General features: G+C 39.3%; 2 protein-coding genes across 5 annotated transcripts; one reads left to right on the top strand and one right to left on the bottom strand.

Moving 5' to 3' along the window:
- Positions 1 to 16,091: 16,091 nt before the first annotated feature.
- On the bottom strand, positions 16,092 to 17,008 carry LOC135597124 (NDR1/HIN1-like protein 1). The gene has a single exon (XM_065089665.1). The coding sequence runs from the start codon at positions 16,946 to 16,948 to the stop codon at positions 16,313 to 16,315; it is 636 nt and encodes a 211-aa protein (XP_064945737.1). The 5' UTR covers positions 16,949 to 17,008; the 3' UTR covers positions 16,092 to 16,312.
- Positions 17,009 to 18,480: 1,472 nt separating this feature from the next.
- On the top strand, positions 18,481 to 22,283 carry LOC103970759 (nudix hydrolase 26, chloroplastic). 4 transcript variants are annotated; one of them, XM_065089663.1, is made up of 7 exons: positions 18,481 to 18,747; positions 18,836 to 18,886; positions 19,404 to 19,496; positions 20,307 to 20,401; positions 20,550 to 20,686; positions 21,531 to 21,649; positions 21,732 to 21,871. In XM_065089663.1, the coding sequence occupies exons 1-6, from the start codon at positions 18,538 to 18,540 to the stop codon at positions 21,620 to 21,622; spliced, it is 678 nt and encodes a 225-aa protein (XP_064945735.1). In that variant the 5' UTR covers positions 18,481 to 18,537; the 3' UTR covers positions 21,623 to 21,649; positions 21,732 to 21,871. The 4 variants fall into 4 exon arrangements, with proteins under 4 accessions (XP_064945735.1, XP_064945734.1, XP_064945736.1 ...); XM_065089662.1 differs by having other exon boundaries at positions 18,489 to 18,747; positions 21,531 to 21,645; positions 21,732 to 21,872; XM_065089664.1 differs by lacking the exon at positions 20,550 to 20,686 and having other exon boundaries at positions 18,493 to 18,747; positions 21,732 to 22,283.
- Positions 22,284 to 22,307: the final 24 nt, after the last annotated feature.

The following is a 22,307-nucleotide window of genomic DNA, read 5'->3' as shown; positions in this document are numbered from 1 at the left end:
CTCTTATAATTTGCACTTTATACAAAATGCTATACTTGGGTTGATAGAGCGTGAACACATTAACTGATCCATATTTTGAACTGAGCCAAACTCCTGCAACAAAATTTTAGGCATATGAGTCGCCGTTGATGTATGGTCTCTTGACTCTTATTGACCTTCTAGCCATGCTTGTTTTGGCAGTGGATATTGTTGTTTGTTTATTCATGCAACAAAGTCCGTTTGAGATCTATTTGTCCATTTACATGGCTCATTACACCACTAGCGTCTCTCATTCTTCCCACGTGTCCAGGTAGAACTTGTTGAAATATTTTATGGTCATCATGTTACTTTTCATTTAAGGATCATCTCTCTTTATATTGGGAAAAGGCATTCCTGAGTACTTTTCTTTGGGGACAATAAGCTTGTTTTATTTTGGGGACCATAAGATTATTAGTTCTTAAAGCTTTTTATTTTTAGTTAATAATGGAAATCTTGAAGCAATTGTCCTCATCTGTTGTACTGTCAAATTCCATCATATGACTTTTATGGTTGTGATGCATAACCTTCTCTGGTGACCAACTGGAAGATCACTGTTTGGTATGTTTCCTTTGTTCGAAAATTGGTGTTTTCTGTGTTTGAAGTATCGGCAGTACAAAGCAGTAAGGCTGGTTCATATGTATTTCGTTTACATGCGGTACAAGCAGTTGGGAATCTTCCTTTGGTGCTTGTGTGCATGCGTTTTGAATTATCGGCAGTATGCATGTATTCGTCTGCTACTGCGTCAGTCTTCCTTTGTTATTTTCACTCAAAAGTAGTCGGGAATGATTTTGCTCCATTTGCTTCTTTGGCTTCATTTTTTTCCTGAACTATTTTTAACGGAGTTCTGCTGTGTTGTGTACTAATACAGTTATCTTTTTGTTTCATGTTCCATTCCCGCTGCACAGTAAGATGGGTACGAGTTAGAGCTCCCTCGAGACCCTAGTTGGCAGCAAAACCAGGACGTAATCCTAGATGTGAGGTCAAATTTTTTTAGAATAACAAAAATTAAGAGTTGAGAGAGAAGGGCTTTTTCTTTGTTGCTGTTTTAAGTTAAAAAGATATAAAATAATTGGAAAGATATAAGGGTTTTTCCTTTGGTTTTTTTCCCATCCAGTCTGAAAGGCTTTATATCTATAGAGAGAAACAAATTCTCGTTCTGCTTAAAAACTCATGGCGACTAAAATTTAAGACAAATTACATTTAGATAACTGGCGGCTATGATAAGAAATCCGAATTTTCTTCTTTTAGATCAAATTGTCAGTTTTCTAGTAGTTGCTTAAATCATAGTAAAAAGGATCCTATCAACCTTTCTTATAATAGCCATGAGGATTATAGCAATTTTTATAATAGCCAGAGTTCCAATCATCAATCGCCAATGCTGTAGACATAACTTACCGTCTTCCCAACTCAAAAGAAATGTGGGATCGCAGATCTGTCAAAAGGTCAAACTAATGCGGGATATGTTCCAAAGCCTCTTGATGTTGATAATAGTAAAAAGAAAACCAAAATCTTTAACTGAAACAATAGGGAAACGTTGAACATCATTTGCATGTCTAGTGCAAATGTTTGTATGTGCTCCCCTACCATAATATATTCAGAGTATGGTTCTTGAAACTCATATGATACAGCCTAAAACTGTCTCCTAAACATAGTAATGAGAACTAAACAGAAAAAACTACCAACAAAGATATAATTAAACTAACCCACAACATATTCAGAGTACGATTCTCCCTAAAGCTATTACCTAATAGTGGTAACGAGAACAAACCTGAAAATAACTAAGAAATTGAAAAAATAAAGCTGGGTTTTATTGCACGGCTTGAAATTTGAAGGTAGACAAGGCAAGTGCAGATTGCAATCACAATGTATAACTAGGGAAAGATGGAGAGGCCCCAACATGGGTTACCATAATGGACAAAATGCATAATTTAGAGTGAATAATGGGATCAGGCTGTAACATAACATGGATCTTTCGTTACTCAACATTCATCAACCTTCAAAATTTTCCATATAGTAAATTATTTAGCTTCTAAAAGTTCTTGTTGAACATAGATGCACCATTATGGTAGATGAATATCCACAACGGGAAAAAACAATATAGCATCAAAAGGAATATTTTAGTCAGGTATACTTTTTTTTTTTTTTCAGATGTTTAACACAGCATATAGTGAAATTATTCAGCTGTTTAACATAGCGTTAGCACCAAAAAAAGTTCCCTCCATACAGAAAAGACAGGATAAGACATATACTAAAATTTGATAACAGTGAATACGTCAAGATAAACTTAGGTTCACAATATAAAATGGCCAAATTTTGTGGGTTAGGATTTCAAAGATATCTAACAAAATGCTGACAAAAAATAAGCTAAAGAAATTTACAACAAATGTCATAGAAAATTAGTTTCAACTTGATTCAAAAGTTGAATTTCTACTGATTATTAAATTTGGTAACCAGAACAGAACCCTTTGTGACTGAAATATTTGATGCATAAAACCATGATCCGATGGTTTAGAGGATGCAAATTGATAATCTCCGTAAGCAACATCATCATATTAGCTCCTTGTCTTGAATACTTTATGTCAATACAATGAAAATTATCACCGTGTCTCGAATATAGACTACTTTCGGGATTTTCAAGCATTGATTATGTGCTAATATGCTCGATAATCATTTTTTTTCTTTTATACGTTCTCTTATAGTTAAATATTTAATGTCGATGTGTTTACTTTCACTTTCACTTTTATTATTTTTAGCCATAAAGATAACAGTTGAATTATCACAGAAAATTTTATTGGCCTAGAAATAGAATCTGAGTCTAAGTCTAGAAATGAAACTTTTAAGTCATATACCATGGGAAGTAACCTCAAAACAGGAAACAAACTACGCTTCCATAATAGAAATAGCAGTCAAGGTCTGCTTAGAGCTTCTCCAAGAAATAACTCCACTAGCCGTCATAAAAATATAAACTGATGTTGATTTACGAGAATCAACACAACCGGTGAAGTCTGAATCTGAGTAACCAATCACATCCAGATTATTTGTATGCTTATACATAAGCATATAATCTTTGGTTCCTTGTAGATACCTTATCATTTTCTTTGCAGCTCTCCAATGGTCCATACTTGGATTACTCTGATATCGACCTAGCATCCCCACAACAAATGCAATATCAGGTCTAGTACAGACCTTAGCATATATAAGGCTTTCTACGGTAGAAGCATATGTGATGTTTTTCATTTATTCCCTTTCAAGGTTGTTCTTTGGGCATTGGTTCAAATTGAACCTATCACCTTTCACAATAAGAACAACACTTGGTGAACAATCCTTCATCCGAAATCTTTCTAAAAGTTTATCGTTATAGGCTTCTTGTAATAGACCTAAAATGTCTCGAGGTCTATCTCTATGGATTTTAATGCCAATGACATAAAATGCTTCACCCATATCTTTCATGTCAAAATTTTTAGAAAGGAATTGTTTCACCTCATGCAACAGACCCTTATCATTAGTTGCAAGCAAAATATCATCTACGTATGAAACAAGAAAACGTATTTTACTCCCACTGACCTTCTGGTATATGCATTGATCCATAGGATTTTCAACAAATCTGAATGAAGAAATCACTTCATAGAATTTAAAATACCATTGGCAGGAGGCTTGTTTTAAACTGTATATAGACTTTTTAAGCTTATAATCCAAGTGTTCATCAACACTAGAGGAGAAACCTTCAGGTTGTTTCATATAAACTTCTTCCTCTAGATCTCCACTAAGAAATACCGTTTCCACATCCATTTGTTGCAACTCAAGGTCAAAATGATACGAAGAGAATCTTTCTTAGATACAAGAGAAAATGTCTTTGTATAATCGATTCCCTCTTTTTGAATAAAACCCTTTGCAACAAATTTTGTCTTGTATCTTTCAATATTATCTAATGAATCTTTCTTAGTTTTAAAGACCCATTTGTAACTAATAGCCTTTGCTCTTCATGGAATTCATCTCTTCTTTTATGACATTGTGCCATAAATTTGATTCGTTGCAACTCATGGCTTGTGAAAAGGTTTCAGGATCATTTTTGGCTCCAATATTATAGTCAGATTCTTATAGATATACAACATAATCATTAGGAATTTTTGATCTTTTATTTCTAGTAAATCTTCTTAATGTTGTACTAATGTTTCCCTGAGGAACTTGTGGTTCAACTAGTTTTTCAGGAGCTTGTTGTAATTCTTGAACTACTTGATCTATTAGAATACTATCAGCAACTTGTGGAATTTCAATGATTGATTGTTCAGCACTAGTTTATACTTGAGGAGTGCTATGAACTATAATCAATCTATCATTTGATGTGGAAAGTTGAGATTCTATATGATCATGTGTAGAAACTATGTTCATGAAATGATCGCTCCCACTAATCATGTCATCCTTAAGAAATTTAGCATTTCTTGATTCCAGAACTTGTAACCTTTGGACTTTTCGGCATATGCAATGAAATATCCACAAATAACCCTTGGGTCTAGTTTCTTCTCTTGTGGATTATATATTCTGACCTCAGACGGACATCCCCAAACGTGCATATGTCGTAAACTCGATTTTCAACCTTTCCATAATTCAAATGGTACCTTTTGGATAGCCTTTGTTCGAACTCGATTTAATATATACATAGTCGTCTTTAGCGCTTCAGTCCACAAAAACTTAGGAAGATTGGAGTTGCTAAGAATACTCTGTACCATGTCTAATAATGTTCGATTTTTTTTTTCTGCAATACCATTATGGTTTGGAGAACCAGACATAGTGTATTAGGCAATAATCTCATGTTCTTGGAGAAACTTAGCAAAAGGACGCTTGTCCATTTTCAGTATATCTACCAGAATATTCTCCACCTCTATCTGATCTCACAATTTTAATTTGCTTACCACATTGGTTCTCAACTTCAGCCTTAAAGACTTTGAAGGCATCCAATGCTTCATTTTTCGTTACGAAGCAAATAGATATACATATATCGTGAGCAATCATCTATAAAGGAGATGAAGTATTTCTGATTATATGTGTCCATGTTGGGACAACATATATTAGTATGAATGATCTCTAATATGTCTGCACTCCTATTAGCACCCTTTTTGAACTTATTGGTCTGCTTTCCCTTAATATAGTCCACACAAGTCTTAAAATTAATAAAATCAAAAGTACTAAGTACCATATCATTAACTAATCTCTTAATTCTCTCTATGGAGATATATCCTAATCTCCGATGCTATAATATAGAGGAGTCCTTATTAATATTACACCTTTTAATGTCAGCGTGAACATGCATTAAACTTTGAGTATCATCATTTTGTAATAGAATACGGTAAAGACCATCAGACAAAATACCTTTCCCAACACAATCAGATTTATATAATAAACGAAATGATGTGTCCTTAAAATTAAAGGAATATCCAAATGGTATGAGTCTAGAAACAGAAATTAAGTTTCGTGAAAAACTTAGTACATAAAAGGTCATTTCTAATTTTAAAACAAAACCATTGCTTAAAGTTAAAATACATGTTCCAATTGCCTCCACATGTGAACTCATCTTATTTCCTGATAAGATGCTTTGCTCACTTCCCACTGGTTCCTTAAGTTTTGCATACCCTGCAAAGAGTTTGCAATATAGATTATTGATCTAGAGTCAATCGACCAGGTGTTAATATTAACATTAACCATATTAGATTCATAACATATAAACGATGTTGGTTTATCTTTCTTTTTAACCCATTGTTGAAATTTCGTACATTCCTTCTTCATGTGTCCCTTCTTTTTACAAAAGAAACACTTTGCTTTTTTCTTGATGCTTGGGGTGGTATTTTACCTTTTCCCTGTTGATGAGCATTCTGATTGACTTGATTTTTATTAGTTTTGTTCTTTCCGTGAGTGGTTACCACCAATGCACTCTCACCCAGTTCCATCACTAGCCTCTCTTCTTCTTGAACACACATGGTCATTAATTCATTGATTGACCATTTGTCCTTATGTGTATTGTATGAAATCTTAAAAGACTCGTATTGATGTGGAAGAGTATTCAAAATATAGTGCACAAAGAAAGATTCTGACATATTAACCTTGAGTTTCTTAATTTGAGTCGCAATATCTCGTATTTGCATTATATGCTCACGCACACCCTTTACGTCAGTGAGTCTAAGGGATGAAAATTTCATTATTATGGTACTTGCTAGTGCCTTTTCGGAAGTGACGAATTGCTCATTAATAGCTTATAGCAAGTCTCGGACTTTTTCATGCTAGTCACCACGTATGGCAGCAGTTATCTTAGTTTTGATAAATATTACGCTGAGCCGATTGAATCGCTCTCATCGCTCATATAACGCGATCTCAGTTGGAATGTTGATATTAGTGATTATAGGTAGTTCATTTTTCCTAATAGCATAATCAATATCCATCCATTCTAAATGGAGAAGAATCCTCACCTTCTATATCTTATAGTTATCACCCCTAAGTTCAGGAATGTCACATCGAATGTCAGAAAAATTAACAGTTTAAAAAACTACATAAAATCAAAATGCTTATGTAAAATTTGAAGCTTAATAGTTTAAATTATATGTTTTACCAATGTGAAATACGTCAAAAATATGAATCTCATGATATAAAAATTGCATGTGGGTTAAATTCTTAATTCAAATAGATTGAAATGATCTTTATGATAAAACTATCAAATTATATTCTAATTCATAATCCCTGTGGGTAAATTATGAAAATAATATGATATTTTATCTTGATTAATTATATTGAATATAATAAAAGATCCTATAGGATAATAATTATTATATTAAATATAATCAGTCATAATATGATATCTAATTACTTATGTGATCCTTATTTAACTTTATATATAATTTTAATTAATTAAAAATACTATGTCTAATTCCTAATTAATTAAAATTATATGGATCACTAGACATTTTAGACATAAAATAGACTCATAAGCATAAATCAATATAACTAAATAGGCATATATGAGCATTTTACTAACTCCAAATATTTAAAAGTTATATTCTCATGATTTTCAACATGATATATCAAGAAGTTTAAAAAAAATAAAATAAAGTCATATTCATGATATAAAAATAAAAACTTTTTCATATCAAGACAGAGGTCAAAGGGCTCTGATATCAAATGTTAGATAGTTTTAATATCAAAATATGTTTCTAAATCATTATAATAGAAACACAATAAAACTAATGCGAAAACGAAATAACATACCTTCGACAATTGTTGTCAAGAATTTCAACAACAATTTTTTTTTAAACTTTGATACTTCTCGGTTTATAACTCTCGCTTTAGATGGTGTAAAAAATCCTTTTGACTTTAAAGAGATGTTGAGCCCAAGGATCAAAATTCTCGTTTATATAAATGTTCTTCCATCGAGAACATTTATTATCACCAACTCATAACATTCAAGAATTAATTCAAATTTGTAATGTTTGGACGAATCTTAATGATATTAAATATTTAATAATAATTGTTACATTTAGAATGAAAAATCGAAATATTTAAACCATAATTAATGATGAAATTGATTATAATAAATGATGAAGTTAATGAGAATGATTATATTATTATTAAATAAAATATTTAATAATAACGAGAATCACTTGAGAGGTCTCTCCGAAGCACGGTCAGAAAGATTCCCAATCAGTAAGAAATATTTTTTTTAGCATAATGATCACGACGGTATCGTTACACCCAACAGTTGCTTGGTTTATTCTTGAACTTCTTAAAGAACTCAAGATTTTAAGTTCTTGAGACGATCGAAACCATAAATTAAGCATACAGAAAGGAATACGTCGAAAATTGAAGCCGTAAACTCCAGCAAGCAAAAGGAGGGAGGTCAGAAACATACACGATTAACCCGGTACCAGGGGAAGTTCTTAAGATGGATCGGGACTGTCACAAACTTCTTTCATGCACAGGCAAATCCGAAGTCGTACAAAGAACCAAGAACGCGAAAGGGAGTCCGAGAAATCACCCGATGATGGGCAGGAAGAAACAGTAAAGATAAGTAAGCGTCGGAATCACAACCCTAAACTCAAGGGTAAAAAAAGAAAGAAAGATCGCAAAAGACGCCCGATCTACGCAATCCAACAGCAACAAGATCAACGAGAAGGATCTTTTCGTTCCGCAGATCAATTGGAGATGATCTCGTTCATCAACTTCATCATGAATCCACAAACCACTTGCGCGCATCGGCTAGTCGGAGGCCGTATGGAAAACAAAGAACACGAGAGGGAGTCGGGGAGATCACATGACGGCGGGCGACTTCGCTCTCCCTCGGAAAGGGAGAAGGCGACGAGCGATGAAGGAAGAAAGAAGAGGGGCGGAGTCTCGCCGAGAGCCAACTTCTTCGAGTAACAGAACACCGCAACTGATGCCCCCTCTTTTCCGTTCTCCTTTTATAGTGGTGGTAGTTAGTATTATTATTATTGTTATTATGTTAAATTAAACCGCCTTTGGCGCCTTTGGTTTCAATTCACGAATCGAGGCGCGATTAGACCAGAGTTTGGCACGTGTCGTGATCAAATACTTCTAGCCATTGGATCTGAAAGATCAATACTAGAAGTCATGCCACGCCTATCAAGCAGTATAATGTGGCAATGTCTTGTGAGTAGTCCAATTAATGTTATATCTTTTGACATATGTTAGTTGTGGTGCAAAGCCAAGTCCTTCCCATATGGCACCCTAAATAGATGGCTTCCTCCGAGGACCAGATCCACTCTCCTACTTGGTTTGGAAGAGGTGCCCTTAGCTTGGAAGGATTTAGTACTTGTTTGACTGCTAAGTTCTATTGCAGGAGGGAAGAGAAGAGCCGCAACCATGGGAAGAACCCAGAACTTGACCTGAAGCCTAGCTTATCGGGGAAGCAGATGCTGGCAAGAGAAGGGCCGCCGACGTCGACTGAGAGCGGTGGTGGCAGATGACGCGAACGAGGACTCATTGATGTCGCTGTCGAGCTCGTGTGTGTCGTCACAGGAAGAGCAGAAGTGGTCGAGTAGCCCGGAGATGATGTCGGCGGCTGTGCTTATCGAGTGTCCCAGGTGCAAGAGCATAGTGCTGGTCGACTTCCGCCGCGGCAACACCAAGAAGATCTGATGGCAGTTCAAGCTGTTAGAAACAAAAGGATAGAGAGAAATTACTAAAGAAGCTTGATTGCATTCACATGTCTCTCTCATATTTATACAGGTTAGGAGAGATGATTTTTCTCAACAGATTAGAGGATTTCCCTCAACATAGTAGAGGCATTTCCTCATGACACCAATCTTGGATCGATGTAATGCAAAAAGATGACAAGCGATAGGCTTAGTGAGTGAGTCAGCTAACTAATCAGCCAAATGGACATGAGAAACTCATAGTTGACGATGGACAACTTGATCTCGCACAAAATGAAAGTCGATAGAAATATGTTTCATGTGGGAGTGGAACACTAGATTAGCGCACAGATAGGTAGCTCCGACATTGTCATAATATATTGTAGGAGTGGAGTTGATGTTGAGTTCTTTGAGAAGATTTGTGACCCAATTGAGTTCTGTAGTGGTAGTGGCGATGGCATGGTATTCAGCTTCAATTGTAGACCATGCGATTGTCTTTTATTTCTTAGAACTCCAACTGATTGGATTAGAGTCAAGGAAGACAATATACCCCAATGTGGATATTTGATCATCAAAGTTGCCTACCCAATCTACATCGGTAAAGGCATGGAGCTGAAGTGGAGAGTGTTTATGAAGAAAGACACCATGATTGAAGGTCCCCTTAAGATATCGTAGGATTCGTTTGACCGCAGACTAGTGCATAGTAGATGGCCTCTACATAAACTGTGATAATTTGTTGACTGCAAATGAGATGTCGGGACAGGTGAGAGCTAAGTACTGTAGGGAAAAAATGACTTGTCGATATTGAGTGGGTTTCATAGTAGGACTTTCATCAGATAATTTGAGAGAGCCACTAGTAGATAGAGGAGTTGTAACCACATTTACGTCCTACATGTGTGTTTTAGATAATAAATCTTGAATGTACTTTCTTTGTGACAAAAAGAGATCGGAAGATGTGAATGTAGCCTCTACACCCAAAAAGTAGTTCAGGGGTCCTAGATCTTTAAGCGAGAATCGATTTGCCAACTGTTTGATAAACGCTTGGATTTCTATGGAGTTGTTGCCTGTGACAATGATATCATCCACATATATCAGAATATATATTGTGTCGCTATGGTGTTGTCTAAAAAATAACGAGGAATCAGATTTGGAGTTGAGAAAGCCAACTGAAGTTAGAAAAGAGCCAAGTTCAGTGTATCAAGCTCTTGGAGCCTAACGAAGTCCATAAATAGCTTTTCGAAGTTTGCAGACATGCCTTGGATACTGAGGATGAGTGAAACCAGAAGGTTGTTGCATAAAAACATCTTCAGTTAGAGTCCCCTGTAAAAAGGCATTATTAACATCCAATTGACGTAATTATCAGCCCTTAGTGGTGGCTAGACTTAGGATAAATCTAATTATAGTGGGCTTAACAATGGGACTAAATTGTCTCAGTGAAATCAATTTCAGGTCTTTAATGAAACCCTTTGGCGATGAGGCGTGCCTTATATCGGGCAATAAAGCCATCGGGGTTCCGCTTAACTCGAAAAACCCACTTACACCCGATGATGTTTTGTGTATGATGAAAGGGTACTAGATCTCATGTTGAGTTATGGAGGAGGGCATTATATTCCTCGCACATGACAGTGCGCCAATGTAGAGATTTTTGGGCTTGAGTGAAGGTGGTGGGTTCAACGGTGGTGGTTGAGGAATCCATGATAGCATGAAGATCAAGGATCTAACGCGGTTTGAAAATACCACTCTTAGAGTGTGTGATCATAGGATGGTTGGAGACTACGGGACCGTGAGGTTGTGTTGTTGGAGGAAGCGGTTGAGAGTCATGGACATAGGCCGGGTCAGGTGGAGGTACATCAAGGTCACTTGGCCGAGAAGGAGTAAAAGATAACAATTGTGATCCTGAACCAAGTACCCCAATATTCGGAGAAGAAAGAAGTAGAGTAGGAATGGAGGGAATGGGCAATTGATGAACCGGAGGAGTGGAATAGTGTGGATCAGAACTGGACGATGTCCTAGGAGGCTCATCCGATTGGATCAGAGGTATACTCCAATGAGGAATGGCTAATGAGGTGGTCTGCATGGTAGGAGAAGTATGGTTTTGAAAAGAGAAGACAGATTCAACAAAAATAACGTGATGTGATATAAAAATTTTGTGAGCATGGAGATTATAGCAGCGGAAAGCATTATGTGCAAGAGAGTAACCTATAAAATCGCAAGGATTAGATCGTGATGTTAACTTATAAAAGGCATAGGGATGTAACCATGAATAACATAGACAACCAAATACTCCGAGTTTATGAAGGTTTAGGGGTTTGTGAAATAGTGTGTCAAAGGGGGACTGGTATTGTAGGACTGGCGTAGGCATTCTATTAATAAGGTAGACGGTAGTTTGAAAGACTGTCGTTCAAAAGTTTGAAGGCACAGAGGCCTGATGGAGAAGTGTGAGCCTAGTTTCTACTATATGCCGATGTTTGCGTTCGGTGAAGCCAACAAGTTGAGGAGTATGCAGGGGAGACTTGAGGTGTTGGATACCACAAGCTGAGAGATAGGACGTCACGGCTTGATATTCACCGCCACCATTAAAGTAAACCATTTTGATGGTAGACTGAAAGTGGTTTTCGACCAACTTTTGAAAAGTGGGAAAGATGGTCAAAACGTCATATTTATAGTGAAAATGATATAACCATATGTACTTAGTGAAGTGATCTACAAAAATAACATAAAATTTGAATTTATCAAAAGATAGGATTGGGGTAAGGCCCCAAACATCTGTATAAATAATTTCAAATGGTTTAGAGGTGGAAATAAAAGATGAGCCAAATGGCTGTCGATGACTTTTATTACTAAGACATGCATCACAATGCAGTATAGAACTATACAATTTAAAAATAGGAAGAGAGAAACAAAAAAGTAATTTTTGCTGAATAAGGGACGAGGGATGACCAAAATGACGATGCCACATATCAACTAGAGCCGCAACGGAAGAATGAACAGTGGGCTGGATTATATGTGGAGTTGACGATCATTCATAAATGTTGCCTCTATTCGGGCCTTGGATCAAGGATGCCCCCGTGCTTAAGTCCTTAACAAGAAAGGAATCAGGAAAGAATTCAATTGAAGTATTGTTATTTTTATAAAATTGAGAAAAGAAATGAGGTTGCGTTTAATATTAGGGGTGCATAAAACATCATCGAGTGTAAATGTGATAGTATCAAAAGTAAGCATTGTGGAACCAATATGAGTTATACGAAGGCCTTTACCATCACTAATGATGATATCTTCATCGCCACCATAGGGATTGTGAAGAGACAAATTCTGAAGATCAGAGGTGATATGATGGGAGGCTCTAGAGTTCACAATCTAGTTGGGCTGGCTAGTTGTCGGAGTAGTGAGAAGATTTGCCTGAGGCCAGTGTGATGGAGTAGGAAGGTGGGGTCGAGACCGACAAACTTTAGCGGAGTGTCCAATTTTATCACATAGTTGGTAGACAACCCGTTGTTGTTGGCTTGAACGGGCAGGATGCCAAGGCGAACGAGTATTGGAGTTGTCACTTTGCGAGAAGTTATGATTATGAGGATAAGGGGGGTGTTGCATGGGACCCATAAGATCAAGAATACATTTGGTGATGTTTGAAGGGTACCGAGTGTTCTTCCTCTCAGACTTATAACTGACTTGAGCTGTGATAGACGGTTCGGGAAATTTGTCTGCATGCTTCAAATACACCTCATAGTCAGTCAACTTGTCATAGAGTTCTTCAAAGGAGACTAGCGAGTCGCGTGCCCGAATTGCAGTTGTCAATTCCTTGTAGTCATCTCTAAGATTATTTAGGGTATGGATGATGATCTCCTAGTCACATAGGGAATGACCTATTAAAGTCAAGTCATCGATGATAACTTTGATATTTTATAGATAATCAGTGATAGTACTTCCCTCTTGTTTGGTTACCCTTAGCTTGGATATAAGATTGAGCTTGCGAGTACGCGAATGATTCGCTAAGATTGTTTACAGTTTAGACCACGCATCGACAGCAGTCACACATGGAGCGACGGATCCAGCAACTGAGGCTTGAATAGTTTGGAGGATGAGACGATCTTGACGCAACCACAATTTATGAGCTGGATTAGGTATTGGACTAGGTTCTCCGGGAATGTTGAGCATGATTAACGGACAACTGAAGGAGCCGTCAACATAGCCAAGTAAATCGTATCCAAATAAGAGATTAAAAAATTGAATCTACTAGTATGCATAGTTGCCACCCTTTGATAACTTAAAGGGATTAGCATAGTAGTATTGATGAAGATAAGTCCTTAAAAAAAAGAACCGTGAGTCCATGTAGAAATACAAACTGGAATATCATAAAAAGATAAGGAAGATATCGCAGCGTTTTTTTTTTTTTTTTTACAACAGTACTTCACGAAAGGTGGAGGAAACGGGAGAGTAGTACTTCACGGAAGATAGAGGAAACGAGTGAGAAGAGTAGCTGCTACTGCAGATCTCTGCGATTGCGGCTGCGGCTGCGGCTGCGGCTGTGGCTGTGGCTGCGGCTGCGATAGAGGGAAGCGAGATGCAGCGGCTGCGGCTGCGGCGGAAGCTAAAGCAGATGAGGAAGCTACAGCGATGAGTAAGCTGCAGCGATTAGGAAGCTACAGCAATGAGGAAGCTACAGCGATGCTCAAGGAAACTGCAGCGATTAGGTGTATATTGGAAGAGCTCCGTCGGCCTCAATGCAGAGGGAAGCAGCAGCAGCAGATGCAGCGAAAGCTGCTGCGGCAAAGGGCTGCTGCAGCTTGTTGCTCGTCCCAGTTCCTTCGTTCCTGGAGGAGGATCGTTGAAGAAGAACTGCAATTGTTCCTGCTGCCGCAGGAAGGCAGTGATGGCTGTGCGGCAAGGATGGCGGTAGCGGCACTTCTCAGTCGAGCGAGATGCGGGAACGAGAAGGAGAGGTCACTGGCCGGGGAGCAATTGTGAGGCTACGTCGGCTCTGCTTCTGTAGGAAGAGGCAGAGAAAAGGCGGTAGTAAAGAATGCCGCCGGTGCAGGGAGGAGAAGGAGGAGAAGAGGGCATGCCGTGGTGGCCCTTGTTCAGCTTCGAAGGAGGCCGACGCAATGATCCCGATGGCGACGTCGGGTACGATCACGGTGGGAGCAGCGACGGAAGGTGGAGCGACTGAGATAGAGTCACGGTCCACGAGTTGAGATTTGAGAGGCTGCTGCGGTTGGGAGGCAGATGCAGTGGAGTATGGCGGAGAAGCTTGATAAAACCTGCTAATGAGGAGAAAGATCACTGGGATCCAGATGAAGCTGTAAGCAAATGCACATCGTGTGTTTCAGATTTTGGAGCTTTTAATCGCAGGCATCACCGTAGGAATTGTGGTGATATTTTCTACGACAAGTGCACCAAAGGTAGAACTGGACGGTTGGGAGGCAGCTGCAGTGGAGTCCTCCTAAGTCCGATCTGCACAATCCATTTTCCGTTCCTGTCGAAACAAAAGACAGAGAAAGAAATTATGGAAGAAGCTTAATTGTATTCACATATCTTTTTCTTATTTATACAGGTTAGGAAAGATAATTTCCCTCAACAGAGGGTGATGAAGCTAAAAATATAGTGGGTGATTTTCCTCAACAACTTAATTGTATTCACGTCTCCCTTTCTCTCTCTCTGCCTCTCTGTAAACAATGTAGTGGGTGATGAAGCTAAAAATGCATAGGCCTTCAGGCTCAGATTTGATCCAATCATCTCGACAACACAATACGGAGATCATCTGAGAACTGCCGGTTGTGTGCACAGTATAATGTTGCCTAAAATGGAAAAGCAAGTGGATCCTAATTGCACTGATATAAATTTAATTATAATATTTCTCTAATTAACTTGTAAAGACATCTCTTTTATTTGTTAAAAATGGTAACGATTAGCCATATGAATCACAATGCATTAAGATGAAAGCATATTGGTGTGCTCGTTTGGGTGGGTGGTCGAAAGCATTGGAAGAAAAAGGCTAGTTTGGATTACAATCTCAACAAATCAAAATCAAATACATGCAGAGTAATTGAGACAGCTGCCGATAGTAAGAATAACAACGTCGATATATGTTCTTCCGTTTTTGCTAAAAAGACCTGTGTATATATATATATATATATATAGTGATAGGACTAATATTCTGCTTGAATTCCTGCAAATAAACCCCAACATAAGACCCGAAAGAGAGTACGAACTTATGGCCTAGCAGTTTATTTGGTTTAGAGAAGACGGTGATGGACTTAATAACTTACTTCAGGAAGACGCCATTGTTGGTAAGGAGAGTGCGGACTCGTAACTTAGCAGGTGGCGATGTGTATATATAACTAATATCTCAACTTTAAACAGATCACAATAAAGCCTTCTTTTACAAGCTTTCGAGTGGGCCAGACAATAGTGTATATATACTTACATTCAAATTATTTATTATGGTATTGGATTAGGTAATAAGTTCCCCCAATATGTATGTAATATAATTCTATCCGGACGATCTTTTTGAGATGTCCAATAAACCTCTCCTTCCGATGGAGGCGATCCCTGTCTCCTAGCCGATTCTGCAGGATGATGCATATCCCCTTCCATGTCCTCTCAGACTTTTTTTTCTCGTCCTCTTGAATTGACCTTTCAACAAATTCGATCACCAGCAATCTGCAATGTCTGTGTGATGGCGAGTCCTTTTATCTTTGGTCAACAGAAGCATCCAACGATTGTAATTCTATGCATCTCAACATGTGGTATGCGATTATGTACAAACCGATGGACGGACCGACACCTAACTGGAAAAGAAATCTGCACGCAAAGGCTAATAAAAGTGACATAGCCCTGCCACCAACTCTTTGTCCAGCGTTTGGTGTACTTCCACCTCCCCCTCTTCGTTTCTTGTGAGCCACTCCTCCCTGTAATCATGCACAAAGTTCCGAAGGAAAATAGAAATCAATCGAGACACAACATGTTCTTGATCGTCCATATGCCCGATCATTGCTCCCCATAATTACAATTGAAGAACAGTAACGAGAAGGTTCGTGAACATATACGTACGAGCTATTATGCTATTTTCTTTACCAGGAAAAATAAAAAGGAAAAGAAAACGAAGTGTCCCAAACGACCGTCAGTAACGGCGTCGAGATAAGAGGTAAAGGAGAGGGCATCTAGACATCGACGGTGCAGGAGGTCATCTGCCGGAAGTGGAAGTAGGGGACGGGGCCGTCGCCATAGTGGTTGCTGCTGTCGACGGTGAGGAAGACGGGGCAGTTGACCTGGAGGTGGTAGTGGTCGGAGATCCAGGTGCCGACCTTCCAGCGGAGGCGGCCGTCGACGTGGAGGTATAGGAGGATGTAGCCGGCGTTCTTGTCCTGGTAGAGGGCTTCGGCGAGGTAGGGGGCGAGGGGGACGGCGGCGCCGAAGAGGTAGGGGGACCAGACGATGACGTCGTTGGCGCCCTGGTAGCCGGGCGGGAGGGCGGTGGCGGCGGTGATCTGCTGGCCCTTGTAGAGGACGTAGGCGGCGTTGCGGTCGTAGTAGACGCCGATGCGGCCGTTGGGGTTGCGTGAGGAGAGAGTGATCTGGAACACGGAGGTGAGAAGGCCGACGCCGGTGGTGAGGTTTAACTGGACGACTCTGGTGTCCTGGAGGTAGAACTTAGGCTTGGTGGGGCGGAGGACGAGCCACACGATGAGCACCACGAGGAGGGCGACTATGACCAGCAGCAGAAACGCCGCGAACAGCTGGCGGAACAGCTTGTGCCGCTTGTGCTCCCCGTGGTTCCCGCAGTCCTTCTTCGACATGGTGGTGCCGCAGCAAGCTCGAGAGAGAGATAGAGAGAGAGAGAGAGAGGTGAAGAAGCGCAACAGGATGTGATGCTTAAAAAGAAGTGTGCATGCGTCAATGGTGGTGGCTGCTTGTGGTGGTGGTGGTGGTGGTCCTTCCAAATTAATTAAACGCTTTTTTTTGTTCTTTTAATGCAATTAAAGGTAAAAAAAATTATATCAACTTTAAATCTTAAAATTCTAAAAAAAAATAAATTAAATCTATAATAATAATACATGCATTTTAATTCATTTTCATCCACGAGGGACGGGAGGTGACAACCTCGTGATCGAGAGCATTTGGTGGAAGCAGTGATTCCTACACCTGTGACAGCTGAATTCCCCAATATCCCGATGATAAATTAGATGTTCATATAACATGGGAACAGACATCAAGTGAGATGTTCTAAATACCCTCTTAATAATTGATCTCCTCAGTCAACAGTCAACACACTCTCGGTAAAGTAACATTGCACCCACCCTCACGCTAGCTAACTGGGGAGCAATCACGGTCATGGCAATTCTGATGGTGTGTCATTGTGAGGTAACATAAAGGAAGGGGGGGATCGGAATCAAAATTTGGTTGTGGGTCTCGATCGAACCAGTGGGCCACTCGTCGTCGACCGGCGGGCCCACCGAGAGACCGGTGGGTCGAGAGTCGTGGCAAGACTTCTTTCCACGTCCGACAGTCCATTCGAGTCGGTGTGGTCAATGCTGGACGACAGATCATGGCATGCTTGCCCATCTTCTTTCTTCTTCGTTGCAAGAGACACGAGCCGATCATATATAAATCAGTGTTCCATTAATTATTGGGAGAATAATTACTGCTATTAATTACCATCAGTAGAAATATGGTCGGTCCCATATCAATATTGATGCGGAAGGCGTGGAGGTTTGTGAGTAAGAGAGAGAGAGAGACGTGTTGGGGAGGATGACGGTGCGTTGATGTCCCACGTCACATCTAGAAAAGCTAAAAGAAGCCGCCAGCCACGCACCAAGGATTAGACTCGACCACCGGTCATTTACCATTTTATCTCGATATGCATTTCTGCGTACTATTACAAAAAGCTCAAAATATGCGGTTAGATGACAGAATCTGCGGGCCCCACGCACTATGGCCAATCAGGAAAGGAGAACACGTACGATGCAACCTTACCTTCTTCCTTTTCGCCGCCCACCAAAGGCTGTATGTAGGCTGGCCATTCCGTAGAGGGCTCGAGCATCACGTTGCAGAGGCTGCATTGATGTAGGACAAAAAATTCTTGTTGTACTTCGGGAGACAATTTCGTGTGTTGGACTGAGTAAAAACGTATCGTACATAATCGAGGGATGAGAATCTTAGGACACACATCGAATACGGACGCAGGCAACAGTCTCATGGATCTAATTGAGCTCAAACCGATCACAAACACACAGCGTTTCGCCTCGCCGCAATAGATTTGGAGTTAAATCAGACCACATTTGGTCCGTAAGGGTAATTATGTAATTATGAAGAAGGGTAGTTTTGGTACATCGAGCATCCGAGTCCAATACCCTACGCCGATCCTGCGGCCGTGGCGGCGCGAGCGATGGTGGTTGCTTCCTTCGGCCGCCGGCCCGCCCTCTTCATTTGGCCCGCGATCAATAGGTCCCTCGTCTCCCCCACCTGCCCTTCAAGGTTCGTAAGATTTGCGAGTCCGTCAGCGAAACCCTCGAAGCTCGTCGCCGCCTCCATGGAGAACCCTCCCCCGGGCTACCGGAGAAACGTCGGGATCTGCCTCGTCAATCCCGAGAACAAGGTCCGGCCTTTGGTATACCTTGCTGCAGGATTCCGTGATCTCTTCGTTGCTTCGCGAATTCTTGTGATGGATCGTTGGACTCTTTCAGATCTTTTCGGCTTCGAGGCTCGACATTCCCGGCGCGTGGCAAATGCCTCAGGTGCTCGTAGCAACCATGCTTTGATGGTTCTTTTTATGGTAGATAGGTGTTGCGGTTGTGCTAAAAATCTCATCTTGATCTGCTAATCTCCAAGAACTGAAGGCTTCGGTTAGTATAGATGATTGACCAAAGAGATGCCAGAGATTAGGGTTTCTGTGTTGCAGAAATCATGCTAAGCTATTGCTTTTTTCTTGTTGGATAATTTACTATACTTGTTTACAAAAAAGGGGAAGAAAAATAAAATATAGTGTGATCTAAAGAAAGAACTTCGATACTTGATGGGTATGCATATGTCAATCATGGAGGAGGTAATCCACCTATGGTTGTTCATGCTCTGTAATGACAGTTCGGTTTAATATCATGAGAACCTACATAAAGGGAAAACTTTTAAATGGATGATCGAATAATCATCTTCAGTTGTGGCATCAGATTTAGAGATATTCTAATATGTTATATTATTTTTTTTGTATTTTATGAATCAATTTCTTCATTCTTATGTGAATTTATTTTCCCTCAGGGTGGTGTGGATGGAGAAGAAGATCCCAGAGTTGCCGCATTTAGAGAGTTGAAAGAAGAAACGGGAGTTACATCGGCAGAGATCCTTGTAGAGGTTGGAAACTTATAATACAATGTGCGTTTTACTATTTTTTTGAGAGAGAAGGAATAGTTTCAAAAACGAATTGAAATAATATGTTTGTTTTCTCTCTATGAGGAATCTCATCATTATTGGTTAAGTTGTATTAGTATCGAAATCTAACTCCGAAGCATTTAAATTTTGCAAATCAACTATCAAATCAGGATTCGATTGTTAATTAGGACCAGCAAAAGAAGGAAGAGACAAGTCACATCCTTGCTTCCTTTTGGAATTTTGACTTTAGTTTATTTCTTCAGTATATATTCCTTTTCTTTTTTGTTGTAAGTGGATCAATTGGTTAGATTTAAATCCTTTTCTGGAAGAGTTGATCATGCTTGAGCTTGTGGATTTAGTTAATTTTGGACTATCAACTTGGCAGATTATATGGCTAGCAAAAAAAAGGTTATCTATGTCATGACCCGAGCGCATCAACTTCGTTTGACCTAAACAAACTGATCAAAATGCTTAAGATGAAATTGATAGTAATACACTCATCGGACCCTTATAAGCTATTTTTGGTCTTGTTCATTTCCGCTGTGAGACTCTAATCGGGGTGTTACAATCTAACTTGCTGTACATGTGCAACAGGTGGTCCATTTACTATCACTACTAGATGTGATCCATAGCAACTATCATAATTCACTTGCACATAAGGATTCCCGCTTAGATACTAAAGAGTCATTTACGATGTCATGTGACGATCCCCATATGCTACAGAATTCTATGAGTTGTTTTCAGATTGGTTGCTCCCAACAAGCTATTTAGCCTATTTTGTCTCTTTTGCAGGTCCCTTATTGGTTAACCTATGATTTTCCTCCGGAAGTAAGAGAAAAACTAAACAAACAATGGGGAACAGATTGGAAAGGTCAAGCACAAAAGTGGTAAGCATGTAAATCCTCTTCATAAACTTCTAACCTTGTGCTTGTAAGATACAAGTTTTGGGATCGCACAAGCTTCAATTTTTAAGTCACCATCAATTCTTATTGTATAACACCATGAATGAAAAACTAATGTTTTCCTTTATTAAAGTTGGAAGATGCATGCTGGGAAAAATGGACCCATAGCATCTCTGTTCGGAGGTGATGGGAAATTGTTGATGAAAACTGCCATACTACTTTGGAGGGATATTCGAGACGATCAAAGCAAACTCTACTCACGAAAGAGATGTACTGAAAGTTATCATTAAAAATTCTTTGACTAGTTTTGTTAGAATAAAAAATAGTTCTGAGTAGAAGTAAATGATATTAGGCTTCTCTCATCTTGCATGGTGTTGAGGAAATAAGAATCAACATCTGCTTTCGAGAACGCTTTCGACTCTGTTGCAGCAGAAAGACGAACACAGATATGCCAATAAGGTTAATAGATGGGTTGGGCAGAAAAAAAGAAAGAGGTTAATAGATGGGTTGCATAAATCTTGTTGAGCACTTTAATTCTGCAATGATATGTACCATCAATGAATTAAGGTGATCAACCTGAGGCAAATAGGATGTTCAAATTGAGTTTGATAGAAACTGATCAGATGTGACTGCTGTTCTTTGGCCGGATAACTTGGTAGCTTTGGCCGAAAGATAATATTTTGTGTAGATTGATATTTTTAGAAGGATCATCCGGCTGAGCCATTTTAAAAGCATGGCTAATAAATGAGAGTTGGTGTGAACCGTATATTATGCCTACATGATGTGTGCACTATGAATAGTGTGCCGATTATGATATGACTTGTGTTGTTAGTCATCGTATAACTTGGTATCAAAGTCCAGAGAATCCATCTTTGAATACCTTGATTGTTTAAGGCACCGGGGTGCTCTTAAATAGACGGCTTTTTCTATAAAACATATTTAATTAAGATGAAAGATCTCCGCTCCATAGTCTGTATGTAGTTTATTCATCCTGTTTTGCTGCCTTGTTTTAGTCAGCTTTAGAGAAAAAAAAAAGACTAGTTCAACTCACTGTTAACCTTAAAGAAGTGATTGTGATCTCCTTTCATCTGGCTACATCTGCACTGAAATGCAGGTTCTTATTTAGATTCACCGGGAAGGAAGAAGAAATTAATCTCTCTGGGGATGGATCTGAGAAACCAGAATTCGGAGAATGGACGTGGATGACACCAGAGCAAGTAATTGAACTCGTGGGTAAACCAACCCTTCATCCCTGCTATATGCTTGATGGGAGGAGCTTTGAATCTGACACTTTATATATGCATTTCCTTAACAGGCAGTGGAGTTCAAGAAACCAGTCTATGAGCAGGTGTTACAGTTCTTTAAACCCCATTTACAACCGGATTCGGCTTCACAGAAGAAGATTACCTCTGGAGATCAACCATCTTTTGGAGATCTGACCCCATAAACTGGTTGAATGCCTGCACATCAGTTAAGCAGTTTTGGAGGATTATACCATCCCTGCAGAGCCTGATTTCTTCTGTTTTCTTATTTAGTGTACAAAATAAAATTTTTTGATAGAGTCATGTTGAACTGCTGATGCTATTGTGCCTATTGTGATAATAATGGTGACAGAGACAGAAAGCCTCGTATGCTGAAGCATGAACCAGCTTTTGTGCCCATCAATCCTCCTTACACAAAAGCATCATCGTCTAGTAATATTTGTAAGAGCTTGCTTTTTACCTTACATTGTGCACAAAATAAGGCACAAAGGCTGAAAATGACACTGATTTCAGTCTTCGATATTAGAAATGTATTGATTGATCCCAGTTACAGAATATTGTATATTTGATTCCATCCATAAATTCATTTTACTCCCATTCCAATATTTCTAAGAATTCTAGTTTTATAT

The sequence above is a fragment of the Musa acuminata genome, chromosome BXJ1-11 (assembly GCF_036884655.1).
Source record: "Musa acuminata AAA Group cultivar baxijiao chromosome BXJ1-11, Cavendish_Baxijiao_AAA, whole genome shotgun sequence".
In the NCBI taxonomy this organism is placed as follows: Eukaryota; Viridiplantae; Streptophyta; class Magnoliopsida; order Zingiberales; family Musaceae; genus Musa; species Musa acuminata.
The sequence above is the reverse complement of the archived record's forward strand: the minus strand, read 5'-3'. Positions and strand labels throughout refer to the sequence as shown.

Bases quoted from the DNA above. Each gene is read 5' to 3' on its own strand.
- LOC135597124 (XM_065089665.1), bottom strand. From the start codon at position 16,948: ATGTCGAAGAAGGACTGCGGGAACCACGGGGAGCACAAGCGGCACAAG.
- LOC103970759 (XM_065089661.1), top strand. From the start codon at position 18,538: ATGGTGGTTGCTTCCTTCGGCCGCCGGCCCGCCCTCTTCATTTGGCCC. The intron at 18,748-18,835 runs GTCCGGCCTTTG...GGACTCTTTCAG, and splicing joins TCGTCAATCCCGAGAACAAG to ATCTTTTCGGCTTCGAGGCT. The intron at 18,887-19,403 runs GTGCTCGTAGCA...ATTTTCCCTCAG, and splicing joins GCGCGTGGCAAATGCCTCAG to GGTGGTGTGGATGGAGAAGA.